The sequence below is a fragment of the Lepisma saccharinum genome, chromosome 14 (assembly GCF_977018435.1).
Source record: "Lepisma saccharinum chromosome 14, izLepSacc3.1, whole genome shotgun sequence".
NCBI lineage: Eukaryota > Metazoa > Arthropoda > Insecta > Zygentoma > Lepismatidae > Lepisma > Lepisma saccharinum.
This window is the reverse complement of record NC_139242.1, coordinates 12,690,655-12,706,667: the sequence shown is the minus strand read 5'-3', so window position 1 is coordinate 12,706,667 and position 16,013 is coordinate 12,690,655. Positions and strand designations below refer to the sequence as shown.

Genomic DNA, 16,013 nt, shown 5'->3' with positions numbered 1-16,013 from the left:
TAATTTCGGATCCCATTGGCGTCCCATTTTCCAATTTTATATAATTATTGAGTAGAATGACATATATATTTTTAAAATAAACTAAATGACCCGTTTTTGAGAAAATGGCTACCACAATTTTCTTTACATCACCTTGAATTGTTTTTTAACCCTGACATAGGCATGTAATATCTCGCATGAAATAGCCCTTCAAGACCTTTTCAACGCCGTCTGAATCACGTCTATAGGTATCCTGATTGCCGAAATATTGCAATTTAAAGTTAAAAAGGTGTTGGAAAAAATGTTAAAAATAGCACATTTTGCGCCCCTGTAATATCGGAAATACAAAAGATGTGGATCTGCAACTTTGCGTATTTTCCTATCTCAAGTGAGCCAAGTAGGATCCTCATTTTCAAAATATGTGAGGTTGAAAAGTACTTCTTCAAATGGGATTGCCCACAGGTAGAAATGTCTGTCTTTCGAAGCTCTTGTTTTCCCAACAACAATTGGTCCAAACAATTACATATGCATTGTTGGCATTGGCAAGCAATTACAGGAAAAATTAATTGCCTAGACATTTTCTTCTATTAGAAGGGATTGGAAGAAACATAGGAAAGTTATCCGGGGGCAATCTTGAAAACAAATTTCGTAAAGCGGGAATAGGAGTTGATTTGATTGAACAATGTGGAAAAAATTAAGTACGGATGACTTTTCCAAGTGCAGTAGATAAAAATGCATTCACTAAAAGGAAATGTATCTTAAATATCTACAGCTTCGTGATAGAATTCCTCAATCTTTAGTGCAGCGTGACGGCCTCATATTCGGAACTGATTCAGAAATCAGTAGCTATTCAGATATCATGTATGGTGTTCAATCTGTGATTCAAGTTATCAGCGCGAGACGAATGCAAAAGAGAATCTGGAATAATAAGGATATTTTTGATTTGAGACACATTAAACTTATCTGCCTCACTTTTCAGGCTAATGTCCTACCACAGAAAATTACAGTCAATAGTGTCATCTATGAAGATCCGTGAACGAGATCAGTTCTTCAATGTCAAACGTGTTTCCGATTCGCACACCAACGTAAGAACTGCAGATGCAAACCAATTTGTGTCAAAGAAAAACTCAGTGATTCATACACTGAAGGTAGTCATATAGCGACATCCCATGATTGCCCATAAACAAAAACAGAAGAGCAAACACAGACGCGCATGGCAGAGGAGAATAAATCATACTTTGAAGCAAAGGCAAAGATTCTGGGTACATACAAACCACCTTTGACCAGACGAGACATGTTGCCACCTTTATTAATAGCGAGAAATTTCCCACCAGTCCCCTCACACGCTGAGGTTATACAACGCTCAATAGTACGATCAACATTACCTGCAACATCATCTAGGGGTGCTAAAGGGGTTGCGATTTTGGAAATAAAGAAAACATGAAACACGCAAATCACTACATCAAATACAAATCAACTATTAGTAGGCATCTATGATAATATGCCAATGAAATTGAAGAAAACTTGTGACTTGCTTCAATTTTACTTGATTTTAGCACAAAAACGACATGTTTGGAAATTTGAAAAGAACAGCTTGTTCAAGGGAGACCAATAACATACATGGAAGTCAGGAGGATTTTTTTCAGGGAGAGACAAACAAGGTATTTTTCTGGGGTGGGGGAAAATCAGTCACATATTCCCCCCCTAATAATGTTGCGATCTCAAAAAAAGGTGTGAGGTTATCACATTCCTGCAACGACCTTAGAATAATTAATGTAAACTACTGTCACTGAAATGAAATCATTGTGTGAAATATATATTTTGAGGTTGTTATCCATTTTCCAGAGAGGCATTTGCCAACTTGCCTGTTGTATATAATAACATCGACCTCACTTCAATGGCTAGAATTCGACGTTCAACATGACGACGTAACATGACATTGAAGAGTTAATGTTTTCGGTTGAACTAAGGGTTTGAGAAAGGGAAGCGTAAGAAAGGTATGGGGTGCGCAAGCACCCCTTCGCACCTCCCTGGAAGGCGACCATGATCAATCGTCTTTGAATACCTCTAACCGCGGTGACGAGAAAACAGAAAAAGCTTAAGGGGGAGAGTGACAATTTCTTCGGCAGCTGCCGATCACAGTTGCCAGCTTTGCTCGTTTGGAGCCAGATCTGGTTCTTTCGTGCAGTCGTTTGGCTGAGAACTATGGCACCCGCCCCTGCCCCACTATGATGCCATCACTGACTCTGGCTTACATAGACAACTTCGGTCATAAGTATTCGTTTTGCACGTGACGTGATATTGTTATATTGGTTGAGTCACCCCACCCCTCTTACATTCCCAGCTACTTTTCTTTATAGCGCCTTGGCTGACGTGAAGAAGACGTAATATGGTTTGCTATTCGGGAATACTTTATTTTCGATTTCACACGACCATCAGTGGATTATTGCGATGGGTGATCTCACCGGATCTAGACGGTGAAAACTAAGAATAAATTGCCATCACTTTAAAGCTAACGGTAATAACAGCGAACCCTCACCCACACCCCCACTCATTTGACACCTAAAATTACCCCAGGAGGCAGTTTATAGAGTTTCGTAAATCTAGATCCTTGAAAGTTTTTACTCCGTTTACGGTGAAATTTAGCTCTTTTATGTGCATCAGGTTTGGCAACACTGCCAGGATGGCCGTAGGAGAAAAAGAGAAAGACATTGCTCTTATGGAAGTATTATTTTATTTGTTGATTTGGGAATATCAAACTTCCGATGGCATAGAAAAATATATCAACGGAAAAAGGACAGACCGAAGTAGTAATAGACAGGCGGAAAAGTCAAAACTTCCATTGCATTAGCCATAACTTTAACTTGAAGTTGATTCCCCATAAAGAATAGATGGGTCTCTAAAAATTCTTATTCATCATATTTTTCAAACATCGTATCTAGCTTCATAACACTGATGAACAAAATCAAACTTTTTTTTGCTCCTTTGAACAAAAATAGGCGATTATTTATAATTCGACCCCGCTGAATCCAAATCTGAAAGTAGAAATGCTGTATCACCTATCGTTTTCCCTGGATTTTCATTTTTTGTTTTTAATAAAAATTTAATTCCCTTTGTAATAATACATCGAAATTTGAAATTATTTGTGTTTGTTTGCTCATGAAATAAGATTTAAATATTGAAGTGAATAACTATGAAGTATAAAAAAATTTAAAAAATATATATAGGACAGATTTTGACTGTTCAATGAAGAAATTTCATGCAAAAAAAGGAAAAAAAAAACATTTTTACTCACATTTTCAAAATTTCTTTCTTGAACTCTGCCGTTTGTAACTGCCACCAGAAACCTCTTCCTTGAGGTTCCAACAGTAGTCTGCTAACATGTTCTATACCGATTTTCCTGCATATCGTTTCTCCATGACAGAAATATTCTGGTGAAATCTCTCGCCGCATTCGTCACTAACCGCGTCCAAGTTAGGGGGGAAAAAGTCCAAATGCGAATGTAAAAAGTGAATTTTCAAGGACATATTGCACCGCATGCGCTGATAACACTTCAAGTTCTTAACAAGTTCCTTGTAGTTGTCAGCTTTCACATTTCCAAGAAAATTACAGCATACTTGTCTGAAAGCTAACCATGCGCATTTCTCTCTTTCTGTTAGCAATTCCACAAAGCTTTCATCATGAATGATCTCACGGATTTGCGGCCCAATAAATATGCCTTCTTTTAACTTACTATCACTGAGTTTAGGAAATGATTTTCTCAAGTACCCAAAACCCTCACCGTGTTTATCCAAAGCCTTAACAAAATTTTTCATCAGCCCTAACTTTATATGCATCAGCCCTAACTCATTCGCAAAGATAGCCAACAAACGTTTGTAAACCCAGACTGCATGCCTAACAGTATACCAATCATTTTGAGGTCTCCGCATATCTGCCAACCATATCTTTCATAATTTATCACTTTTACTATTGTATCCATATTTTCATACGTTTCCTTCATCGTGGAATAATAGACAAGGGGTACTGATGGGTATATATTCCCATTATGCAACAATACTACTTTTAAACTATTCTTAGATGAATCTAAAAATAGTCTCCACTCGTTTGGGTTGTGACTCCTTCCAAGTTCTTGAAGAAGGCCTTCTACATCATTGCAGTAAGTTAACTCATTACTAACAGAAAAAAAATGTGTCAGTGATTGTTGGCGTTTCCGATATGACACCTTAACACCATCTTGTAATAAATTCCACCCTCTGAGACGAGAACTTAATAATTCCGCTTGAACTTCAGAAAGGTTGAGGTCTCCGACTAGATAATTTAGTTCGGATTGGGAAATAAAGTGAGGTATATTTGGATCAAGAAAATTTGGATCGGTGTTTGAATATGAGGGTCCAGGTTCGTCATCTGGAGAAGCACTGATTGGTTCTGTTTCATCCACTGTCCATTCTTTAGGAGGCTTAGGAATTGGTATAAAATCATGCCTCGTAGGTTTCTTGGCTGAAGGAACATCAGGATAAAATATAGAATGTTTTGATTTAGAACTATATCCCACTATGTTTGTTAAACAGAAGTAACAATCCGTAGTATGATCTTTCTGTTCTGTCCATATTACAGGGTTTCCGAAGGGCATTGATTTGTGAGTGCCATTAAGCCAACCACGTAAAGTTCGCGAGCAATTACAACAAATTTTACCTGGTGCCCAGATTTTTCCCTCGTCTACTTTACTTCCAAAATACAACTCATATGCTTTTTTCACTATAGGAGTGATAGTATTTCTCTGTGACTTCGGAGTAAATTCCCCGCAAACAGAACAAAACAAGTTCGGGTTATTCACACATTTGCGTGACATGGCGAACTCATTAATTGAGTTATAATATATTTCTTTAAAAAAACAATTATGAATGCTCTAATCGGTTTGTTAAAAATACAACTTACACTTCACTTCACTATACACAATATTACATACACAATTTCACGAACATACACAAACATAAAATACGTCTACTCGCGAAGGCTACTCGCGAAGTTATCGGAAAGGAAGTTAAGATTCGACTAACCCACAAAAGAACAAATTTTAACAGAGAAACAGGAAATTACTCTACTGCCAGATGTTTCATCCACGAAATATTAAGTGCCAGTCATAAACACACAAGGTGGGTAAAAGGTTCTTATCCATTTGCTAGGAACCAAGCGTTAAGCCGTATGCGGAGCAGGGTGCGGAGACCTGAAACCATAAAACTATAAAATGTGGTTGTTCTGCAAAAACTTTAGGTGATACAGGAAAACGAATGCGATCTTCGTTATCAGCACATCTGAATACGTAAAGATCACTTAGTTTTTTTTAAAGGAGTATTTCATTGTTTATCAGTGTAATCAACTTGAAAAAACACTTTCACTTGCAACATGTGGAGAACTTCATAGTCTATTGAACACCAGCTTTTTTCCTAAGTAGCATTGCCCATTCGGACGATATTGAAATAAATGCACAACTGGTGCGAAATTGTGCCTCATCCCTTTAAAGGGATGTCTGGGAAACCAAAGGAGAGACTGTGAAACGAAACTGAACAAGCAGTAGCTTGGTGTGGACACTGAAGAGACATTCTTGGCGAACTGCGAAGCTATCGAGAAGACACCGTACAAGAATTTCGATGGAAGGGTGGCAAAAGTGAAAGTTTCATTCATGGATCCATTGTGGAAATATCCGGATGCAGTTGATATCGTTCAGTTGAGAAAGAATATTAACGACCTCTGAGGACTGTCAAGGCTAGTTTTATATGGGAACTAAATCAGGAGTTCCAAGAGATGGTCATACGAACAGAGCTGCAAGTAGCATTTTGGGTAGCCTATGCAGGTGCTTCGGTAGTGGTAAGGAGGCTGCTACTTCACAATTCGATCTCTTTCTCGAATGAGAGCGCAGGACACCAAACGGCAAAGATCAGTCCTGAAGGCAGGGAAGAGAACTGAGAAAGAATTGAAAGATGCGGATCTGTAGAGAAGTAGAGACATGAAAGCACAGAAGCAAAGACAGCAGTGGGGCTTTCATGCAATCGTCCCTGAGGAGGATTCATGGCGGTTACAATAATGGCATTTCTTCTTCATACAAGAATCAAGAAGAGGACAGAGTGTCAGTTAAGGAAAAGCAGAAAAAAGCGGAGCACTTCGAGCTAAGAAAACTCTATATCACCCACCAGTACAAACCAGTCCTCAATTTTGTGGGACGTTACTGACTTAAGAAAATTTTACAGCCCGTAGACTACGTGGAGCACCGAGACAAAGTACGCGTACATATATACTCATTTGTGAAGAAAAAGAGGAGATGGGCAATATGCAAAAAGACAATTCTGCTTTTACTTGTATGGAAACAATGAAAATCAGTTTTGTAAACATTGCGCGGAGACCGAAATGAATCGTGTTTGTATCGCTAAGTGATTCTCAAATTAATACGCATCTGTGGCGATCGCTAAAGTCTACTCTTTTGAGCGTTCAACGGTATTCCATCCGCCTGGTGCAGTACAAGTACATGCAGATCCTATACATATATATTCATTTGTATGCGAACGTTTGACACATAAGGGAAGATTGAAAAATAATAGTTGAATTGAAGAGCTCTTCTTAGATTCAGCATTCATTACTAAGCTAATTGTTCTGTTGATTTTTTCCTATACATATCTAAGTCTGGTACGTAATTTTCTTCGGATTCCAATGCCAGAAATTTAATTTAACGATAATTTAAGTTAGTTTGTTTGTTTCCCCATTTTTATTATTAAAATGTGAAAAAGTAATGCTTATATTATTTGGTTCAACTCTTTCGACCCATTCAACTATTTTTATTAAGGAACAACTTCTGTAGTTCTTTGGGGTTTTCTCTGTCTTCTAATGTTGACATTTTCATATACGAGTATTTTGTTCTCTTTTCATTTGTAGCTTGTACAATCTTTAACGCTTCTTTCTTCATATCTCTATAGGCTTATACAGGTGTGGCTGACTTTCTTGCAAACGATTGTAATATCGTCAGCATATACAAAGTTCTGGCTAAATTATTCAACTAATTTTCCTCTCTGCATTGTAAGTATTGCCTTATGTGGTGCTAAATCAAACAATATGGTGGATAAGTAATCATCTTGTTTTAATCCAATATTCAATTCAAACAGTTCACTTACCTTGTTCCCCATATTCACCCTAATTCTTGTATCACACATGGTTAATTTGTCTAATCTGATGAATACCGAACTGACTGAGTACCTGATAAAAACTTGTTTGAAGTCTGTGTCATATGTAAAAAAAATACATTATTTGCCTAATGACAAATATTTGATCAGTTGTGCTTCTACTAGGACATGAACCACATTGATATTCATCAAGGATGTTTGCAATATATATTTTCAGTTTTTCCCGTATGATGCTTGAGATGATTTTGTAACATTGAGTAGTGCAATGCTTCTGTAGTTTCTACAATAATACTTATCACCTTTATTTTGGATTAGACATATTTTCCTATGTAGTATTTGTTTTTCCATTTACCACATCGGTACTATAAGGTGCAGAAGTACGTTCAGTTTGGCTCTGGGCCGAGATAGCGCGTGACTGCAGACGGCAAGACATGGCGCAGATGCCGGCATTTTCGATCCATACCGTCCCGCTTATTTTTACGCACATATCTTTAGCATCCAGACAATTATAATTATAATGCATAACTACTTTAAAATTAAAAGTAGAACTAAATTCATATTCCTTAACTTGTTTTCTAAAATTATTCCTATTTTGACCGTCCCATCCATCAGCACTCATAAGGGAAAAATACAGAACAACACGCAGCTCCACAAATGATTATTTTGGCCGTGAGTCCAGGTTCGTTAGACTCCAAGGATGAATTTCCAGGTTGTAGAGGTTGACATTTAAGTGATTACAGAAAAGGTCACCCCCTCACATCCATCAAATCTGAAGCTGATGAAATTATTTCAGGCAAACATTCGGAGTCGTTTCCAAAAGATCCAATTACTAGAGCTACATTAATTGCCAGGTTAGGTAGGCATTCAATTCAAATCTTTCGAGGGCACACATGGCTTTCATCTTTACTTTAGGATCTTTTCTGCTCCTAGATGCGCATTTACCGAATCGAGTCTATAATCTGACGCTGTAGAGAAAGCCTCATCTATCCAACGGTATTTGCGTACTAGCGCATGCGCAAAAAAAGCTTTAGAGCAACTAATTTTTCAACTCACACTCTTAACTCTTGTGCGCATGATAGATCTGTTGACTAGCTCCAAGATTGAATCCAGTGGCGTTTTGAACTTAAGCAAACTCTACCACTATGGACTTCTTGCAGCGCTTTGCCTCTAAAGTTTATATTTATATATTGCATTTTTGTTATTTATTAGCACTGTGCGAATTAACGGTCCTGAGTTCGATATCCGGTGGAGGCATATACAGTTTACTAGGATCACAGTTTAAACTGTAGTGCAGTCCCAACTAGCCTTTCTGTACATAAAGTGGACTTAAAAATAAACTCAAACAAATAAATTTGCATGCCAAAAAAATCCTACCTCCCAAAATAAAATCACAGATACGCCACTGAGGGGGCATTCCCCCAAAAGCAAAAAGCTTAACTCGCACCGTGTTTATTCATCTCAGGTTTTCTTGTAAAACAAGCAAAAACCCCAGTTCGGTGAAGATCAAACTCATCTAAATTGCCTTCGCACAAATTTAAGTGACGGGGACTCTAAAATAGTTTCTTACGCCACTGGTTTAGTTATTCTTATATCACAATGAAACAAAACAATATGGTATAATCTTTGTTGCACAAATAATACACAATCAACATACTGAAGAGTCTGCCTTTAACACATACCTGAATTAGAAAGGTCAGTGTTTCCTTACCTCATTGTGCGACTCTGTATGCTTGCTCACATCGAGAAAATCTGAGCATCGTGATATGAACAAGATGAACAAATAGTACGCCGGGCTCCCTGTTTGCAGCTGCATCGAGAAAACCAGCCTCACTTGTGACGCAAACACGTGCTGGAGCAAAATAAACACACTAATAAACAAATAATGATAAGAATTTGCCGCTTCCAAATATAACACGTAAGCAAATGAAGGAGCTGATTAGGCGGTTCAAAGGTTGAGTTGGGAGCCAACAATTGCTTGTAGCCGGTCGTTGATTCGCCCTTGGGAGGTAGTGTAGTAGATGGCACGTTGCGATGTAAGAAAGCGATTTCCCGAGTAAACATGACGTCTTCATCTGGGTCCATGCTATTGGCGCTTTAAATTATTACAGTGTTTTATTGTATTCACTGAGTTCAAAATACCTTTGACAAGGAACAACTGAGCATAATCGCACGTAATATCAGGCTGTTCGTAAGATCACCTATTTCTCCTCATGTTCATGTATAAATATCAGTGCATGAAATATTGATTAACATACATAAATACTTTATACATGCATATATGTATATACAGAGTAGGGCCTCTCCGATGGGAGCGTTGTCGCCTTGTAATCAAAGGGTCCGTGGTTCGATTCCTGGTGGAGGCACATAGTGGTTCGGATCCCACATTAAGCTGTTGGTCCAGTCCCGATTAGCCTTATTGTGCATAGACTTAAAACACCAAAGCAAACAATCAATCAACAGGATGTCCCAAAAGTCTCCATACATAGGGAATGTCACTCCGAAATAAAGTTTCACGTAATGTACTCAACGTGACAGCCTTCCAGAGTTCGGCACAGGTCAATAAGTTCCCGCCATTAAATTTTAAATTTGTACAGGTTGATGCGCTTTTGGGACACCCTTCATATAATATATATATATATATATATATATATATATATATATATATATATATATATATATATATATATATATATATATATATATATATATATATATACAGTAAAACCTTGTTAATCCGAACTAATGGGGGATAAGTTGACCGGTTTAACGAAAGTCCGAATTAACTGAAATAACCTAAAAGAACAGTAGAAAGTGCATTAAAACTCCGTTTATAGTAACAAAACACGTTTATTATGGTGTATTAAAGGGCATAGGCCTAAATACACTATACAGTACAGTAAAATGTAAAGCAATACTGTACATAGAATATCACACGCGATACCCATATTATGATGTGCCCGACGGACCTGGCTCTGCATCACTCGAAACTCTTGCTATGGAAGTTGGTTTGAACTACATGTCTATATTCTGTTGGGACAGTTTTTTTTTTTTTTTTGCCTGTCCGGCTTATCAGTGTCCGGATTAACGAGGTTTTACTGTATATACATAAACAGACACAAACACATCACTGCGATAATTACCATTTTTAGTCTTCGTTGTTAAAGTTATTCAAAGACAAAAGTGATTATTCGGGGGGGGTCATTTAAAGGGGGGTTTGCATTTACCACTTTGGTTTTCCCAGAGTTCTTTACTGCTTTCATTTGAAAAATTTGAGAAAATCAAAATTTCGGTAAGAGGTATAGCCACATCAGCTCCCCACCCCCTGTGCAGGCCAGTGTTTGTACACTTTTCTGTGTACGTAGCTCCCTCAAGCTATCCACGAGTAAACGAAAGGAAATCGAATGGCACAATCGACTGTGGAACTTTAGTACAGAAACTTCCGATTCGGTGTAAATGTTACCGCATGTGGGCAATTCAAGCGCTTACTTGTGTTTTTTTATTCTCTTCTTGTGTCCGATAAAAATGTATCTCATAAAAGTAGAGAAGAAGAGGTGTCCTTGCAAAGAAGAGTTCCAGATCCATTGGATTAGCATTGCTGTTGCATTTGTTCACATTTATGCATATTTAAGAACTGGTGTTTACACAAGACAGGCGCTTACAGCATAAAATCCTTGAATGCCTACAATTGTGTTTGAGATCAGGACAGAATTTTTTTTAAATCCCGACGTTTGGGTAAAAAATTCCCGACTAAATTAATGTTCTGTAGAAAAATATTAAAAATTGTCTGAATATCGAATTCTACACACTATTTCCCCCTCAAATGATTGTTTTGCGTTTATGGAATAAAAACTTATAATTTCAAGAAATTTAAACACTTGTAGCGCAGAAAACATCTAGAATAACCCCTTTTATTTTTAAATACTGTATTTTTTAATTTCTCAACTGTTCGGGTCAGTGGCGGCGATTACGGGAGGAGTGGCATGGAGGGAAGTTGCCCCCTTTCCTTTTTGCCACTTTTGCCCTCGCACTATGCTAAACCTTATCCACAAAAGGAAGTAAACTGTCCTTGCTCCCCGATTTTTCGAACCCAATCGCCGCCACTGGTTAGGGTTTCCGAAATGAGAAATCGTTTGCCGAAATCGGGATCGGACGAGACTTTTCTTTTCCTGTACCAGTACCGACACACACCCGTAGTCTCGTAGAGCCCGTAGTGATTTCAGCAGAGACTACTGCCTGCTTTTTGACACCAATAATTGGTAAAGATGTCGAATCGACCCTTCCTAATACAAATATGTATGATTCATCGTTGGAAAGGGTATGAATCAAGGATTCCAGAAATGTCGGATTTAAGGTGATGAAACAATCGGAAGTGGAAAAAAACATAGTTTTTAGTTTGAGGAACCTCCATTAAAAATGAAACATAAGGAGCCTAATTTGCGTGAAGATATAAGTTAAATGCCTAATTTCTTATAAAAAATATAAGGGTTGTTGGGTTTAGTTATCTTAGCATAAATAATACATTTACAGTGCATTTATGCTAAGAGAACCAAACCTAACAACGTAGGCATTCCTCGAGAAAAGTCACAACGCAAGGTTGTCCTCATGTTGTGCGATGAAGAAGAGAAGTGAAGTCAGGGTCTCCATTGTCGCACAACGATCAGACAACCTTGAACAATGAAATAACCAAAAACTATATACATGTATTTCTCAAACAAATGGAAGGAAAACAATTTAAAATAACGAAAATAATTTACAGCTATTAAAAAATAGAAACTTCAATATCTAAAAAAAAAATTAAAACCATAAATACGGATGAAAACACGAAATAAAGAAAGTTGAATCCTAGTGGAAATTAGCACGTTAAAAACCAAGGTTCGACCTGGCAATTTTGTGTGTTTACAACATGAATGTGGGTACAGGAAAGAAGCTATGGTAAGTAGTGTAAGAAAGTTTGTATTATTTCACGCAACAGGAACATCTAATTGAAGAATTAACAGTGCCAAATCGAAGCTCGAATTAAGTACTACGAGTGAACATATATTTTCTTTACGTTGAAATGGTAAAACACAAGGGTCGATTGTGCAGTCTAGCCAAATAATTTTAAAGCCCTATAGATCTCTAGAATATTAACGAAAGGATATCTGTGAAAGATTATTTAGCTCTGATTGCATTTTATATCCTACTGGCACGCACCCTTTCGTCTATGACACAATGTTAACTCTGTTAAAGCCGAGACGGTCTAGGATCCGACGTGGAGACCTTCTTTATGGCAGTGACCCTCTGTTGCCGCGTTTACCTACGAAGGAACTCTTGGTAAAACAACCAATTAGGCCTAATGCTTGGGCAAGAAGCGGCAACAATAAAATCCCTCCTCCCCGAAGCAGTTAGCAGGGAAACAGGGTTTTGTCAAAATAACAGTTCTACTCTGTGAATGGACACCAGTTTTTACGGCAGCCGGAGAATACATGTGGGCTCACGAACCGAAAGATGTCGTGCTAAAACTATGGCGTCTGCGCGAAGACACTTCGTACCGGTAGCGTAACATAACACGAACTTATTTATCTTTCGATGCTCCATTACTTAATTAACGCAAACAGAAACGGTAACCTGTAGTAATGGTGCTGGTCAGCACAGCTATCGAGCGCATCGTGCTTGCTGACCGCTCACTCATGCCCACTGTCAACACTTTGCACTCACCGGAACATTCTTCTATGTTTTCCAGTAGTCTCCACACAGAGTAAACCATTGAGACCATATTTCATTAGCCAATACACCTTGCTTTCACTAACTACGTAGAATAATAATTACGCTACACACTCCATTTCATGCATGTCAGTAATTTATAAAAGATCTCGTAGAAAAATCTCAGCATCCTTTGTCAACTTCAAACACTATCTCTCTTACACATTGAAGTGAAATCTTCTTCAATACAATTAATTTATTCAGTTGCATGTTGGGTTGCCTGTTTATACGACTTGATAAAAACTGCAAGATAAATGTTTTAAACCATGTAACGGGAAAACTTGCATCGTAAAAATGATATGTTTTGCGTAAACAATAATTAAAAAGCTTTTCTCGTTGATACAGAATAAATACGCTTTCGTTACTAGCCACTGAGAAAAAGCGCATTTTGTATCGAACGACGTGATCATATTTTTTTAACACTAATACACTATATAGCCAAAAGTCACCGGACACCCAAGTGAACGTGGAGGTAGTGTCATGATCTGGGGCTGTATTTCCTGGTTTGAGTTCGGGTCATTAGTTTTGGTCAATTGCAACAAGAACAGTGGCGTTTATGAGGGCATTTTAGCCAATAGTATGCTGCCCACACTGTGGTAACAGTTTGGAATGGGTCCTTTTCTTTATCAGCACGATAATGGCCAAGTCCATAATCAAGTGGATGCGCTTAGCTGGCCCGCTCAAAGCCCCGACTGGAACCCCATTGAACATCTTTGGGATGAACTGAAGCGTCGGTTGCGTGCCATACTCACACGACCGAAAACCACCCATGAACTATTCACGAGGCTACAGGACAAATGCAAAAAGAAATCCACCAGCAATATATCATGACTTAGTGGAAAGCCTGCTCCGAAGAGTAAATGCTGTAATAATAGCGAAGGGAGGCCCGACATCTTAATAGTTACCTGGCTGGTGTCTTTGGAATGAATAGCACTGGGTGTCCGGTGCCTTTTGGCTATATAGTGTATCAGTCAATTCAGTATTTCTCCCAACAGAAGCGCCCCTGCTGTACTACAAAAATTTCACCAGACTATTTACTGGAATTTAAGAAATATTGTTATAACTCCGTTGTCATTTCAACCAAAGGAATCCGTTAGCACTGCAAAATGTCAGGGACGTCGTTAGGGAGAGGCACGGGGGGGGGGGGGGGCACTGGCCCCCCGAAACATTCACGTGGCCCCGGCAAACTGTTCTCCATTTGCTGAAAATTTTACATTCATGACAAATATTGCGACCTTTTGTGATTTTTCTTCATTTAGCCTCCACCAGGGTTGTCAAAGGTTCAGGAAACCATAAATTCTAATGGGTTCTATTGGGTTCCGTTGCAGGACCGGAACCTTTTTTCTCGCACAATTTAAATTCGGTCCAAGTAGTGCATTGTTCCATTAAAAAAAGGTTCCTGGACCGTATTAAAATTCAACCGGAAAAAGGGTTCCTGCATCGTATTTAAATTCAGCAGCAAACAATCTTCCTGCACAGTATTTAAAATCAACATACGGAAAAAAAGTTCCTGGACCGAATTGAGGCCTAGAACCCATTTACACTAGTTGATTTTCTCTCCCGCATAGAAAATGAATTTATTTACAATTCCTGGACCATTAACAACAGTGGGATTGTTAAAGATCAAGAAACGCATACATTCCAATTTGTTCTATAGGGTTGGTTGGTTGATTCGGGGTTTTAAGTCCACTTTATGCAGAGTAAGGCTAATCGGAACTGGACCTACAGTTTAAAGTGAGATCCAAACCACTATGTGCTTCCACCGGGTATCGAACCCGGGACTCCTTGATTACAAGGCAACGACGCTACCACTGCGCCATCGGGGAGGCCCTGTTCTATAGGGTTCCGTAACAGGACCGGAACCTTTTTTTTTCTCGCACAATTTAAATTCGTACCAAGTTGCGAATTGTTTCATTTCAATACGGAACTTGGACCCTATTTAAACTGGTCGAGAAAAAATGTTCGTTGACCGTATTTAAATTCATCAGGAAGTAAGAGTCCTGGACCGAATTTAAATTCATCTGGAAAAAATATTCCTGGACCGAATTGAAAACTTTACAGGTGAAAAGGTTCCTTACGGTCCAGAGAACCCACTTACGCTTGCTGATTTTTTCTCCTGAACGGGAATTGAATTTATTTAAAATTCCTGGATCTTTAACAACCCTGGCCTCCACCCGCAAATGCAGACGCTGTGGCTGCTGCTTAGGCGGGAAAGTTGACTACACATACAAATGGAATTAATCCGAAGTTACAAGGGTCGTTCAAGGTTGACCAAGACTTTTATTTATAGACAGGAAATATACATACAAATGCATAGAAGCACCAAACTATGTCAGTTTTTCAAAGTATTCCCCCTGAACATCCTGACACCGTTGCCGTCGTTGTGGAAGTTCCTTGATGCATTTGGCGTAGAAAGAAGTAGGTTGGTGTCGTAACCACTGCAGGACAGCGTTCTTGAGTTCCTCATCTGTCTGGAAGCGCGTCCCGCCCAGAGGCCCAAACAAGTGGAAATCACTGGGGGCTACATCTGGGCTGTAAGGACTGTGGGCTAAAACCTCCCAGTGCAACTTGGCCAGTGTTGTTTGAGTCAAATCGCCCGTGTGTAGCTTCCCAATTGTCCTCACGATGTTGGGCCATCACAGAAATTTTGGAGTTTCTTCCAGGGATCAAACCTTGAACCTGTCGTACCAAAAACAAGATGAAAAAACTAAATATGCTGACCAAGGCAGTAATTTATTTTATTAAAAACATAAACTAAACGTAACGTTTGTACTTGATACAGAGTCTAAAGAAGACCTTGCTAGAAGGTTGAAACATTACGTTTAGTTTATGTCTTTAATAAAATAAATTACTGCCTTGGTCAGCATATTTAGTTTCTTCATATCATGGAATCAAGGCTTAATGGTGTTACAAAAACGAGAGCGCAATAGTTTTAGCGCGCGGGAATTTTGTTATTTCTATTGCCATCATATAATCAGTTTCGCACGCACAAAGAAGATTACTTTTAAGTAATTTGATATGTGCATAAAATTTCATATATATCGTCATCATTCTCCAATGTGTACAGTACGACACCGCAAAAGACTCGGGCATGTCCCATGGGATAGTGATTAACGGTGTCGC

The 16,013-nt window shown here is 38.6% G+C and overlaps 1 protein-coding gene across 4 annotated transcripts in view; it reads right to left on the bottom strand.

Annotated features, from left to right (window-relative positions):
- LOC145998684 (facilitated trehalose transporter Tret1-like) overlaps positions 1-16,013 on the bottom strand; it is a 142,469-nt gene that overhangs the window by 74,257 nt on the left and 52,199 nt on the right. The window contains exon 1 of one of the 4 annotated variants that reach the window (XM_083135151.1): positions 8,857-8,992. The exons of 2 other annotated variants lie outside the window; for them this stretch is intronic. In XM_083135151.1, coding sequence (XP_082991277.1) covers positions 8,857-8,861 — 5 coding nt within the window. In that variant the 5' untranslated portion in view covers positions 8,862-8,992. Of the gene's footprint in view, positions 1-8,827; positions 8,993-16,013 lie in introns of those variants that run through there. One more of the 4 variants, XM_083135153.1, reaches the window with a different exon arrangement.